Source organism: Rhinichthys klamathensis, unplaced genomic scaffold, assembly GCF_029890125.1.
Source record: "Rhinichthys klamathensis goyatoka isolate OS25496 unplaced genomic scaffold, OSU_Roscu_1.1 h1tg000011l_1, whole genome shotgun sequence".
Taxonomy (NCBI): Eukaryota; Metazoa; Chordata; class Actinopteri; order Cypriniformes; family Leuciscidae; genus Rhinichthys; species Rhinichthys klamathensis.
The window spans coordinates 12509019-12523677 of record NW_026606564.1 but is presented as its reverse complement, the minus strand read 5'-3'; the positions used below and the strand labels follow the sequence as shown (position 1 = coordinate 12523677).

At 39.7% G+C, this 14659-nt stretch overlaps 2 protein-coding genes across 2 annotated transcripts; both read right to left on the bottom strand.

Annotated features, from left to right (window-relative positions):
- Positions 1 to 231: 231 nt before the first annotated feature.
- On the bottom strand, positions 232 to 4464 carry foxf2a (forkhead box F2a). Its single transcript, XM_056265610.1, has 2 exons — positions 2630 to 4464; positions 232 to 820 (listed from the first exon to the last, which is right to left on the bottom strand). Exons 1-2 carry the CDS (start codon positions 3621 to 3623, stop codon positions 654 to 656), a joined length of 1161 nt encoding a protein of 386 aa, XP_056121585.1. The 5' UTR covers positions 3624 to 4464; the 3' UTR covers positions 232 to 653.
- Positions 4465 to 8659: 4195 nt separating this feature from the next.
- On the bottom strand, positions 8660 to 9886 carry foxq1a (forkhead box Q1a). Its single transcript, XM_056265611.1, has one exon. It carries the CDS (start codon positions 9729 to 9731, stop codon positions 8865 to 8867), a length of 867 nt encoding a protein of 288 aa, XP_056121586.1. The 5' UTR covers positions 9732 to 9886; the 3' UTR covers positions 8660 to 8864.
- Between the last annotated feature and the right edge of the window lie 4773 nt (positions 9887 to 14659).

The window sequence follows — 14659 nt, the reverse complement described above, 5'->3', positions numbered from 1 at the left end:
CATAACTGTTTTGTCAACTTGTTAAACTACTAAAAGTGCAATCATTATTATTCTATGATGGTTTCCGCAGGCCTCTTTTATTTTACACAAGAAATTACCCACAGATCCACACATTCACCCCTGGACATATAAGAGGTGGGAAAAGAAACACACATAAGGTTTAGAGAAGATAAGATGATTTGTGTTGGTGGGTTTGCGACACGCATCAGACCCCACACCGCTGAATTCTCGCGCGCGGTGTTGCTGAGTGCATCTAAAATAACACGTTTTCATTTTACTACAACTTTATTATGCTCAGTTATTGAACATATCCCCCTCTCATCCTCATTGCAAATGTGCTCAATTCATACAAAAGACTTGGCTATTGATTATGGACTGGGATAAACCCGTTTTTCGTGTCTCCTTTTTTTTTTTTTTGCAGAAGTTTCGAGGTTTTTCCGAGATAGTAAATATATTTAATAAGCTTTCCATCACTCCCTCTGGAGTCCTCAGTTCCGATCAGTTCATTTTTTCCTTCATGGTTTCTCTCAGTGAGATCATTTGTTCTTCGTCGATAACTGATGATGTGCATCAAGCAGACACACACACACACACACACACACGATCTCGTCATTTCCGAGCTCAGTCCGTACGTGATGATTTATGATTTGAAATTACATAACGCATGGCTTGACATCCTGACAGACTCCCTGATGGTGCAGCTGATGGTGATAATAGGATCCACTGCTGGAGGGATGAAACGATGTGATGCCGTTGAAGTTCAGCACAAAGTCTTTTCTGTCACAGACTGGCGATGAGTGGCTCTGGTATCGAGACATTCCTGCTGACGAAAATATAAAGACAATTATTAATATATAATATCGCCAACGAAAGAAGGCCTCCAATCTTCTTAGAAGTGCATGCTTTCTATCACACTGTCAGTTACATTTAATATTATTTTTTTAGAAGACACAAACGTTTTAATGTTTTATTCACACAAACGATGTATTCTATAGTAATTTCAACGCCATTTTAGTCTTTAAAGAACAATGGCAATGGTTTTTTAATATACATATTTGTAAATTAATAATAATATTATTTAAAATTCGAATAATATTAAATTGCTGTTCAATCAATATCCAATTCCCTCTTTTGTTTGTTTCAACGCATTATTAGAATTTTTAGAAATTATTAATTTTCTTATCATTTAAAAAAAAAAAAACATATTTTTGGGTCACATGAACCGAAGCATCGCATATAATACAGACCGAACCTTTCCTCTTTAGTTTTAAAAATAAAGGTTCTTTACTGGCATTGATGGTTCCATGAAGAACATTAATTGAACCTTTGCATTCCACAAAAGGATCTTTACAGTGGAAACAGGTTCTTTAGATTTTTTTTTAATGGCTTTCACTCTAAATAAAATTCGTCCTTTCTAAGGAACTGATCACTGAAAGGTTCTCTGCGGAACCCAAAATGGTTCTTTTAATGCATTCTGCGAAAACCTCCTTTTGGAACCTTTTTTTAAAGAGTGGGTTTTCATTACCAATCCACTGGCAAAGGCGGCATTGTTTTCGTAACCTTAAGGAATGATTGGGAAAAAACGCACCGAGGCCTTTTGCGTCAGACATTTGCTATTTTCCTAATTAGACTGTTTCTCCTAAACAGAATTGCAGGAAAATCCACTTCTTAATTGCCACGCACAAACTGTAATTCATAACATCGGGCCCGAAACACGTAGGCTAAAACTGTTTAGGCCTCTGAAAAGAATTTACTTATACTTGTCCTACTTTGAGGGAATAAACACAAGAATGACTGTACAGTACATTTGTGATTCGTGTCTTTTTCAAATATCATATTGTATTATTTTTGTAAATTAATATGGATGAATAGGTAGGCTATAACGGAAAGAATAATTGTGATTCAAATGTATAGCCTATTTAAAAACACTGATGAAGTGCTTCGATACGCAATGCTACTACATTGATACATACATAGAGAAAAATATAGGCTTGAGTACATTTTTAAAACTCGCTGCTTTTGTAGCCTACAAACATGATTTTAAGATCGATTTGCGTGCTTAAATTGTGTGGTATTTAGTAAGGCTTTCTTTAAACGAGAATTTATTTAAGAAAAAAAACAAGTTGGTTACATTTTATTTTAAGGTGTCTTTGTTACACTGTAATTATACATTTAAGTACTGAGTAATATTAAGTAACTACACTGTAAAAAAAAATGTATATGATCAATAAGTTATGACATGTATTTACATTGCTGTAACTCATCAAAATAAGTTAAGATATTTTCAATTTTTTTATAAGTTAAACAAGATTCAACTCGGTTCTGAAAAGTCAGTTTAATGTAGCCTAATTTAAGTTGAAATTACTTAAACATCCAAGTTGATTGTACTTAAACATTGAAGGCAGCATTTTTAAACAGTGTACATGGATTAGGGTTTGGTTTGATTTGGTTTAGGGTTAGTTGCTTGTAATTATGCATAATTTATAATTATTAATATAGTTACTACATGTAACAAGGACACTGTAAGATAAAGCGTTACAATTTTTTTTTTTAGAATAACAACAGGTATACATCATGATGAACTTTATATGCGTATATTAAAGCGAGCGTGTGGGCAGTGGCGCTTCACCTGAGATGTCGGCCGAGTCTCTGCCGTTGTGATGCAGGTAGCTTTGCTCCAGAGAGGCGTACGGAGGCATGCTCGAGTGTAATCCAGAGGAGGTCGGGCTGCTGGAGGTCAGTGGCTGCTGTTTAATGTAAGGAGACACTCCTGATGAAGCCCAGTGTGCCGATGCGGCTCCATACGGCGAGTGGCACTCCAGAGAGCCGTTCATGGCCGCCGGGGGCGAGTGAAGCGGGCTGTTGCTGCTGTCCGGCCCGTACTCGCCGTTAGAAGCGACTTGACACGCCGTCATGTACGTGGAGCCCGGACTCGATGACATGTGTGAGACATGATGCCCTGCACTAAGGCCATCGTAACCCGCGTGAACGCCAGGCACCGCATTTGTCATCATGTCCAGGTTATAGCCGTTGGTGTGGCAAGCTAGAGACGAGGAGGGCGACTGGAAGTCAAAGTTCTGCGGCAGCATTGAAGCCCCGAAGCCGATCCCGTTCATCATGCGGTACATGGGTTTGAGAGCCTGGCACTTCCTTCGGAAACCGCGGGGCCTGCGTCGAAAAGAGCCCTCCTCGAACATGAACTCGCTGCCGGGGTCGATCGTCCAATAATGGCCTTTACCCGGCCGCCCGAGGCCCTTGGGAAGTTTGATGAAACATTCGTTGAGAGACAAATTGTGTCTGACGGAATTTTTCCAGCCCTGGTAGGAACCCCTAAAGAACGGGAAGCGAGCCTGGAGGAACTGATAGATTTCACTCAGCGTCAGCCTTTTGGTCGGAGAGCTCTGTATCGCCATGACTATAAGAGCGATGTAGGAGTAAGGTGGCTTTTCAGGGCGTCTCATGCCCGAGTTGGACTTTTTGCCTTTGGTGCCGCCGGTCGCAGTCGTGCTCTCCAGCGCGGTCTGTGTGCTCTGAAGCGCCGAGTGCATCGCGCCGCTGGACGCCGGGCTGGATCTGAGGGGAGGCGGCGGGTCAAGCTGTTGCTGAGGGCTTTCCGTCGTCATTGCTAAAGCCTTGCAGCTGAATGGATGTAAAACGACGGGGTCAGTCTTTTAAAAAAAAAAAAGAGTCAAACGCACCCCAGGCTAGAAAAGAAAAGAGAAAACGATAGGTACTCCAAGAAAATCTCTGTTAAAAGCCTGCTGTGACTCCTCTTCAAGGCGGCCGAGGTCAGTGCGCCACAACTGTGCTCTGCTCGCAGGACGCGCTCCTCGCTGAAGCCACCAGCTGTGTGTCGCCAGGATAGCGACCCCTCCTTAGTCTCTTGGTGGCCATCGTGAGGACTAATCCTTTAAGAGAAGGAAACTCAATGCTCCAGAGTCTTCTGGCGCAAAGACGTGCGGCCAAACAAAACGCGACCACCTATCAATTCGTAAATCTCTCTCTGCCCTCTAGATCCCCACTAAATTCCTCCCAAGAAATCTCCTCAAACTGTGGAGACCCACCCCTTTCCATGTCTGGCATGCCTCCAGCTATCGGTCTGGCAGGAGGCTGTGCAGAGTCCGAGTGGAGAGACTCCCCACCTCCCCTCTGACAACCTAAATACACGCAATAACGCCATTTATCAAGCCTAGTCCGACATTTCAATCAACAGCGCCACACGCCAAACACCGGGGCGAACGCTGTCAGACCTCCAGTAATTAATGGCGTGTTTTGGTGAGAGTTCTGGCACTAATAGATGGGAGGTTGAAATAGGAACGCACTTCTTGTGAGTATTGCTCGCGCGTTTGACCAACGAAAGAACAGCCGGATAACGTGCGAAGTAAAGGTTCGTTGCTTCGCCAAAGAGAGAAGAATGTGAGCGCGTAAGGCAGTGACCTGGTTGAGCATCTCGTCAAGTTAAGCATGATGGGGGTGGGCGAAAAAAAAAGTCCCTCTCCAAGTGTATACAAGTTCTTGTAAAGGGCTGTTCTGGATAAATGATTTTGACATGAGTGGAAGCAGGCTTTTTCCATCAGCCGCTGCGCCAGTGCTCGGATACCACACACAGCGCAGTGTCAGTTTACCGTCCCGGACCCCGATCATCCCCCCTGAGAGGACGACTAATTAATTGTGGAAAGTGAGCTTAATTGGCCATACGAAAAAAAACTCCAACATCCATGATTAGCGTGAAAGAAAAACACAAAAGAAAGTCGCTTGACGTCATTTTAATGATTAAATTAATAATTTTCAATAAAATCGATGTCGATTTATAATATAAAAATAATAGTTATAGCCTACAACGGGGCTAAAGGCACACCTTAAGAAATGATGGGCTTTTCGCTATTAACATAGTATACAATTGCAGAATAAATATATGTTTGTATTGATTTTGTGTGAAAATAAATCATAAAAGTTGTTTGTTAGTTTGTTTAAAAATCTTAAACGTACGAGGTGTCCTTTTGCCCCACAGACACACGGGATACAAAAAGGATACAAATACACTTTAGCTAAAACAATTTTAGTTTTCAATAATGTCTAAGTTAATACTTGTTCAAAACAATCACTTTAGCAAAGTTTGTACTGTTTTCTGTTTATTTTGCTAACAATTTTGATAAATAAAAGAATTAGTTTTTGTACAATAAATATACTGTCATTAAAATATATTAATTCAAAAATATATTTAGCTTAAAGAAATACAGAAACAAAATTAGTTTGAAAAGTAAAGATTCTGATAGCATTGAAGAAGATCCCATAATAATTTAATATAGCTTTACAATAGTAATAATAAAGGTTTATTATTATTATTATTATTATATGATATGATTAATATCATATTTTTAAATAGGATTGTTTCATTGTAAATATGGTGATTATCTCTAAGGTGGGCCAACTTAATAAATTATATTTATCATCTGAATCTAACCATTTCACGTCAACAAATGGAAAAGTCAGCCAGCTGTTTATTATCATGTTAATTATTGTGTCTTTCACCCCAACAGCAGAAGCGCCTTTTTCCCCAAATACCTTATTTTTACATATTCTTCCTTTATTGAAAAAAACTGTTGCTTTAATTAGCTTGAACAAAACTCAAAAACAAACTAATTAACAAGACCAAGTCTCAAAATACATTCATTAATTTTAGCGGTAGGCTCCTTAAATCTACACCATTAAAAAAAACATATAAAATATTAGATCAAACTTTGTGTCAAGGATCAGACAAATTTCCACGCGCATCTTGAAAAGCGGATGTTTTGGAAAGCGCAGCGGCACGTGTTTGTGCCATCTAGTGGTTTAGGGGAAAATAAAATAAAATGTACCTTTTACCCTGGTGCGCCTTTAGCCCTGTTGTACCTTCATAATAATTATAATAATAATAACATGTTTCATGCTTTATATTATTTAAGTAGATGGTTCTATAATTAACTAATTTTGTTTTATTATCATTACACGTAACAATGATTATTTTAAACAAATTTCCGTGTGTATATTTACTTGTCTGTAAACTAATCTATTCTGGTGAAAGCCTCTTAAAGTTGAAACATTAGGCCAACACCGCAGTTTGTCTTTTTTTTTTTTTTTCATTCGGCTTGGTCATGAATACACGCGCACTAATGCTGCTATTCCGAAGGTAATTTTCACAACCATGCCTTATAGGCAGAAACAAGCAGCCTCACATCTTTATCAAAGACAACAAAAGGATGTGAAGATAAAATCAGCCCTCGTCATAACAATAAGGGTAAAGAAAATAATCGCCCTCAAAAAATCCCCGGCAACATCAAACCCGCTGTCCCTGCTGCGTTCAGGATGCGCGCTTGGCTTGGAGAAACCGTGCTCGGTGCAAAAGACAAATACGTGAAAGACTTTGAAGGTTTAACGCCTGAGACTCTCGTTGTTGCACTAGACTGCTGGATTCCTCTACTGTTGTTCGTGACCTTTACACTAAAGCTGCCCAACTGACGAGGAGTCTCCGAGGCCGAGCGGCACTGCCAGAGATGTCGATATTAGAGTGTTTTTTACTCTCCGCGTGACAGGGGGACGGATATTTGCAGTTCTGGACAGAAAATATAAATATTGAATTGCTAAATATATCTGTGTCCGCTCTCGGGGAAACTCAGCGAGGAAAAAAACAAAGCACTGAGTTCTCGAGGCGCCTACGAATGACGAACGTTTCTCCCCCTCGCGAGCCCAACAACTTCAGCAATTGTTTAAATTTCAATCAAACAAATAAACTGCATGATAATAACAAAGATTACACTCTTTGGGGAATTGATGACGTGGGTTTTAATATTCCCTGCATCTTCATTTTGATATGTTTTTTTTTAAAGAAAACATATGAATAGGCCTAATGTAGTCCACAATCTTTTATAATATAATATAATTTGACCATGTGAATAAAATTTGATTTGAATAATCCTGATTCTCGTTAATGTAGGCTAGTAGACGATATTGTAGGCCTACATTGTATCCTGTAGGTTGCAGTATAGTCTCTCCAGCCCTTTAAACGCCATCAATGGCAACAGGCCTTGTCAGTTTGATTGGTTGTAATGACCTTCTCATTGACGTCATATAACATAATAAATAGAAGTTGAGGTCGATTTTTTTTTTACTTCGTGGTTGTTTGATGAGTGTTGCAGACATAACATGATGTCAATTTATGACTAATTTATTTAGTGTTTATAGGAATCAGCGAATAGTTCTCTATCTATCTATCTATCTATCTATCTATCTATCTATCTATCTATCTATCTATCTATCTATCTATCTATCTATCTATCTATCTATCTATCTATCTGTCTGTCTGTCTGTCTGTCTGTATATTTGTTAAATGTCATAAATATGTTGTCTATACATATCATATGGATATGTATCTCTACATATTGTCACAGCACTATATTGTTTGTTTTAGTTTTATTTTGCACAAACTATTGTGTAGGCCTACATTACGTCACTTTCTTATATTTATGCTTTTTCTATTTTTTTCAATCCTTGTGAGCTGCTGAACTTTCGTCGTTTTAATGACAATAACAATAAAGATATTCTATTCTATTCTACTCTATAAAGGACACAAATATATGGACATTTTATCTATCTGTGTGGGTTAACATCCTCCTGCGCACGCGAATGCTAATATTCACTTTTTTTAGGCTACTCCTTTAACTTATTAATTCGCCAGTTGATCGTGCATTTGATATCATAGTTCCCCAAAATCCTGCTTTTGAAACGGTCTGCTTTTTAGGAAAATTGTATATCTATTGATCTATCTATTGAGACGTGTCTATTTCCCCAAAACAAAGTAAAAAAAAAAAAAAAAAAAAACTTACACGAAACTAACAATAATAATAAGTACACCACAACTACTGCTATTGCTAATAATAAAAACACGATGATTTTGTTTAACACGATTAAAGGTGTTTAAGTGGCAGGCTTTTAAAGCAGAAACAAGGACAGATACAGATTTACAAATGAAGCGTTATGGCTTTTAATATGCCAGGAGGTACATCACTGTACTTGGCCTTGAGATCTGAATCATGTCATCTTATCTTCAGGACCGCGGACAGCTCGTGTGGGACTCTCCCACCCTGCATCATACCGGGATTTTATATTGATCTTTTATTTAATATTCACAGCTGCCGCAAAATGAAGCTGATTTATCTTGTTTTGTTGTCCTTCACCAAAGTCTCAAAATTGCCACGCTCTCAAAGTGCCCAGATATTAATATACTGTACAAGTTTGAAGGATTTGGGAAGTGTGGAAACAAAAACAAAAAGTATCAAAACTATAGCTATAAAATGTTCTATTTGCACACATGACAGAATTCACAGAATATCTTTTAAAAACCTCTGGCGATAAAATCATTGACTGATAGGAATCAATTCGTGTTCAATTTTAAAGCATGTTTTATTATTCAATATAAAATGTGCATGCATTCTGTCAGTAAAATAGTAAACATTAATTCCAGTTAACGAGATTGATGCAGGAGCCTCACTTTCATCATGAACTGAGTTTGTCTCTCGAATAGCAAATGTGAAATGAACACAATCATATTTAACTTTCATGAGAATCTTTTGAGGCGCCTGGTTCAACACACTTAAAGTCAAATAAATACATTGAAAACAACATAACCGTTCAGTAGCACAAAAAAAAAATTAGTACATTAAATAGTTCACAACTTTGTCTTTTCACTCCTTTTCATTTTGCACAAAACTTCCCGGAGCAAATTAAGGCGATTTATGCAGGCGGGTGAAATGTGTTTTGCGAAAATGTCTGTGTCAAGTCACGAGTGCTCAGAAAGTGCCGAAGTTCCCCACCCTAGACCAGCAATATTATGACAACAAATACTCAATCCTGAACGGGCTGTACGCGGGCACGGGGTTGTGCGGGATCGAGAGGCACTCGGATGGGGGCAGGAAAGGGAAAAAGTCCCGTTGGTGACGGCAGCTGATCGCAGGGTTCTCGGGAGACCCATAGGATCGGACAGGGGAGCCCCGCATGACATAGGGCATCATGTCCACTCCCCCCTGCCAGGTGTCAGGTTTGTGAACAGGGCGTTCCTCTTTCCTGAAAGGTCGGCTGAGGATGCTGTCAATGGCGAAAGAGCTCGTGAACTTGACGCTGGAAGGAGGCGTCGCGATAGAGTCCCTGCACGTGTCCCCTGCGGAAGCTTGGCTCGGCCCCTCTGGCTCCTTGCCGGTTTTTTTGCTGATGCGCTTTCTCCTCCGGCGAAACACTCCGTCCGCGAAGGTGTACTCGCTGTGCGGGTTCAGCATCCAGTAGTTGTCCTTTCCCCACGGCCTGGAGGGATCCCGCAGCACCTTCAGAAAGCAGTCGTTCAGGGACAGATTGTGCCGCACTGAGTTCCTCCAGCCGGTGTAGGTGCCCCTAAAAAACGGGAACTTTTTCATGAGGTAGTCATTGATTTCAGCCAAAGTGAGACGGCCTGAGTCCGAGTCCCGGATGGCCATGGCGATGAGAGCGATGTAAGAGTACGGGGGCTTGGGTCTCCGCGTATAGGGCTTGGCTTTGCTCTCGGCGTCCGGAGGAACAGGTGCGGGACTGTGCGCCACGCAGTCTCCATCCGAGCCCAGCTCGTCCTCCGCGGACATCGGCGACGGGACACTGCCCTCGGCGTCGCTGCACAGCTCCACGGGCTTGGAGTCGTAGTGACCCCCGCAGAAAACTTCCAGTTTCATTCTGTGACAGTATTAACTGTTCGCGCAAAAGCCAAGTTCCCTCCCCCCAAAAAAGCGCTCGAATAGCCACGCGCGCTGTCAAACGCAACAGTGTGAGAGTGACAGGAACTGTACCTGCTGAAGATAAAGCACTTCACATCCCGAGCGCGCGCTCAGCTGTCTAATATAGCAGCTCACCTCCGGGTAAGCCTACAGGGGGCGGGGCCTCGGGAGCTGACTTTAAGTCTTAAAAAAAATATTAAATCTTACAAAAACACTCAGGGATCATGCACACCCTGTTTTGAAATAACGCGGTCGTGCGTATGTGGACAAACATCGCTTTTAGACTCGTGATGAATTGCTCTGTTGACGTGAAACGGGTTTCGTCACTGTAAGGTGGGCTCACCTGCGTCTTTGCTCACCTTTATCCCACGCACTCCCAGAGGAGTTTCACTTCGGGAAACCAGGTGGCGTGCGTTTATCAGACATCACACACCTTGTGCGCAGTGCAGTCAAAGCAAACCTTTAGGATGCACTACAGTCTTGATTCTAAATATAATAAAGTTAGAACTTAATCATTTCGACAAACCTGGTTTGTTTGTGATCTTTGCTAGACTTTTTAGGGTGTTGTATTGGATAAATTGCAACATATGAGAATGGACCAATTTTGTTCTGTTGTGTGTCTAATGCTGTACAAATGACAGACATGTATTACATAAGCAAGAATAGTTATGGAACCAGGTGTAATGGTTTCATATGTGTGTGCTCTTATAGAACCCTAGGGTTCTTGACCTAATTTTAAAGAGCACTTTATACCAAAAAAGTCTTTAAAGATGAAAGTATCATGCAATCATTTATTTCATTCCCCCCAGTGATAAAGTATACGTTTAATTCATACATTTTTATTAAAAATAAATCAAAACAAGATGAATTAAAACCAAATCCATAAAATGGTACAATGATGGGAACCCCTATAGCGCATGAAAGAAAAAAACTTCTATAGAGAGCTTTTTTTGTGTGTGTGTTTAAGTAAATAAGCTATAGATAACTGACTGTCTTTTGGTCATCTGAATGTCTCTTTGAAACACTAAACCAGCTGACATCATTCAGATAACAGTGACACACACAGTAGTAGTTCTTATAGGTCAGTTACACAAAGATACATACATTTGATATGCATTTCATACATATACAGTATATACGGTCTGATAGGATTAATAATTTGTAGGCTACATTTAAAATTTCCTGATTTATTTGTGTATCACAATTCAGAAGTGTCAAAAAAAGGCTGAAAATCATCTCACCTGCTCTAAGTTCAAGTTCACACACTCACTCGTACTAATCGGTCGTGAGATGGCGTTGGCAACATCGCAACTATGACGAGAAGAACCAGGTATGCTTGAGCATTCTGTCCTTTTTATGGTCGCATCTTGTGACATCATGTCCTGTCAAGCGGACTGAGAACCATCTTTTCAATGCTGATGGCAGCGTTCACACTTATTCTAATTAACCCCACTAACAGAGTTCGTTTTAATCGAACCAAACCTACCGAATGTGAACCTAAGTACACCAACTACCTAAGTAGTTCAATTTGTCTTTCTTATATATGTCTAAAAAAAGTCTAAATAAACCACTTGGGATTTTGTTTTCAGACAATCTGTGTGATTTTTTAAGCAGGTCTTTTTAGCACATAGCAACACTTCAAAACAATATGGCTACTGCATTTAGTATGTGTGATATGTGAAGTGGGCCTATGACTTTATCAACACCATCCGCTTTCAGTCAGACTGTGGTGACAGGTAAAAAAATGAAGCCGTAGTTTCATTCAGTGCTAGATTTGTCTATACATAATCAGCATTTGAAATGTGATCATTTTTGTATCTGATGGTTTTGACTCATAGGAATTATAGGAAATATACACATTTTTATGAAGAAAATGCAATGGTTTGATACATTGTCCTAGTCCTCAAGAATCAGTGCCAATATGCAGTCATTTTCATTAATATCAATGGTTTCTGATGCATTCTCTTCTCTGGCAAGCGTAGAGAGGAGAAAGACCCACTGCCAAGTTTATTATGCTACATATTTATGATGAAGAGTTTACGAAGTCACAGAATCTACTGGATGCCTGAGACACACAACATCATGCTCCAATCTCACCGTTTTGAAGATCTGCTCGTTGTTTCCCATTAACCTGTCGCTCTAAGACTCAGTGCCATGCTAGGTCTCATGTGTGCCATTGAAGAATCGCACTCTTACCAGCTGCCTGGGCAGTCTAAACCGCAACTCAAATATTTAGATAACAGAAATCTCTCATGAAGTGCTATGCAGATATTCATTAATGTGTGAGAAGAGGTTTACCACACACTCTTCACAGTTGGCTCATTGGACGAAGTAGTCATTTTCTGCTTCCATACTGTGTGAGACCACAAGAACGCTGGTGAAAACACCTGCTACCTCATTACAAGTTCCCTTCAAAACAGACTTTCACTGTATAGAAATGAGACTGTGAAAACAATTAAAGGGCGTGACAGAAAAAAAGCATGATGATGGCAAACGTCCCTCGCTTATTAAAATAGATAATCGAGTATAATAAGTTCCATTGAATATCCACAACATATTATTTAGAGCTCACCTTTACAATTCAAATTTCAAAAGGCAAGATTGGTCTATTTAGTGACTCAAATGATGAAATTTAATCTCAATTAGTTTTGTAAATATAATTTTAAGGTTCGCTCATTTCTGAGGGAAACAGTCAGAGCTAATTAAATCTGGCAAATGTCATACGGAGATCATCCACCACAGAAAATGTACCGCTTGTTTTTAATGAACATGGCTAACTCTAATAATGGCATTTGGTTACACTTTACAATAGGGTTCCATTTGTAAGCATTAGTAAACAGGAATTAACAGCGAGCAACATATTTTTAAAAGCATTTGTGACCCTGGATCACAAAACCAGTCACATGTAGCACGGGTATATCTGTGGCAATAGCCAACAATACATTGTATGGGTCAAAATGATCGATTTTTCTTTTATGCCAAAAATCTGAATGCTGAATGCTGCAGCCAGAGTAGTCTTCAATGAGCCGAAGAGAGCACACGTCACTCCTCTCCTCACACAATTGCACTGGTTGCCAGTTGCCGCTCGCATTAAATTCAAGGCACTGACGTTTGCCTACAGAACAACCACTGGCACTGCTCCCTCTTACCTAAACTCATTACTTCAGACTTATGTGCCATCCAGAAACCTGCGCTCTGCTAGCGAATGTCGTCTTGTGGTACCATCTCAAAGAGGCACAAAATCTCTTTCTCGGACCTTTACCATGGCTGTTCCCTGTTGGTGGAATGATCTGCCTAACTCAACCAGAGCTGCTGAGTCAGTAGCCACTTTCAAGAAACTGCTGAAGACATATCTTTTTCGGCAGCACTTGATTCAGTAGAATTAACACTTTCTCTTATCTTCTATAAAAATAAAAATAAAATAAAAAACACTGCACTAAAATTAAACTGAGAGGGGTTATAGCACTTACGTATTGTTGTCCTACTGTTAGTTTAACTGCTTCTATTGTTCTCATTTGTAAGTCGCTTTGGATAAAAGCGTCTGCTAAATGAATAAATGTAAATGTAAATCATTAGATTATTAAGTAAAAGTATTAGTATTTGAAAAATGTATTAGTAAATATATTAAGAAATGCTGTAGAAGTAGTGCTCATTTGTTCATGTTAACTAATATAGTAAACTATTGTTAACAAATTAAATGTTATTTTAAAGTCTTACCGAGATTTGCATTGAATCAGGACTTTTTTTCACTGTTTTTAATAGACATGAAAATTACATTGGTATTAGTGGAACTGCATTGCATGGTTCAAATCATACTTATCTGACAGTTACAAATTTAGTAAATGAAGAGATGTCATACCGATCAGAAGTTCAGTGTGGCGTACCTCAAGGCTCAGTACTAGGACCATTGCTTTTCATTCTGTACATGCTACCCTTGGTAGATACAGTATCATTAGGAAGCACGACATTAGTTTTCACTGTTAGGCTGATGATACTCAGCTCTATATTTCTTTGCACCCTGATGAAACATACCAATTCTCAAACTTATCGGAATGCATAGCTGATTTAAAAACTTGGATGACTAGTACTTTACTTTAACCCCCCCCCCAGATATTCTAATTATTGGACAACAAAAACCTCCACTCGTAACACTTGAATGGCTGCTCTGTCAAGTCTTCGTCATCCGTTAGGAGCCTGGGTCGCCTCTGGCTTGCTTAGTTTGGGACACCTAATATTCAACAATATTATTGATCTGACTGTACTGACACTGTTGTATGAGAACTGAACTGAGCTGGATGATGACATAATATTTTGGGCATTTTTATGCATTTCTGAACTGACTTCAGCTGAACAACAGCCTGTTATCACTGTAAAGCTGTTTTAGAACAATCTGTATTGTATAAAATGCTATATAAATAAAGGTGACTTGACTTGACGCCAACTGGTTTTCGCTACTTACATTTTTTAATGAGCGCAAGATTTTGGATCTTATACTGTTATTTTCGTTATTTGTAAGTAGTTCATAATGACTTGGCCAAAATCATGATGTGAAATGTCAGAGGCAAGAGTTATTTTTCTTCCACCAGTCCAAAAGGAATGGGTATTCCTCTATGAAAGCCTGGCCTGGACCTGCTTACTCCACACTAGCCTAGCCAAATAAATATGGCACATACTGTGGTCTGCAGCGCTGCGTTATGCAGGGCAGGTTCGACAGAGAATTATGATGGACCAGTGGAGTTATAGGCATGTGCACCCTCTAATTTTCCCCTCCTGTGTTTATATGTGCCTTTCCAGAATGAAATTGTTTCCAGTAATCTGGAGCGCACAACTAACAGGCCCAAGCATAAACAGTCGTGAGTGTAGGCCAATCCTGATGGCGTTTTACT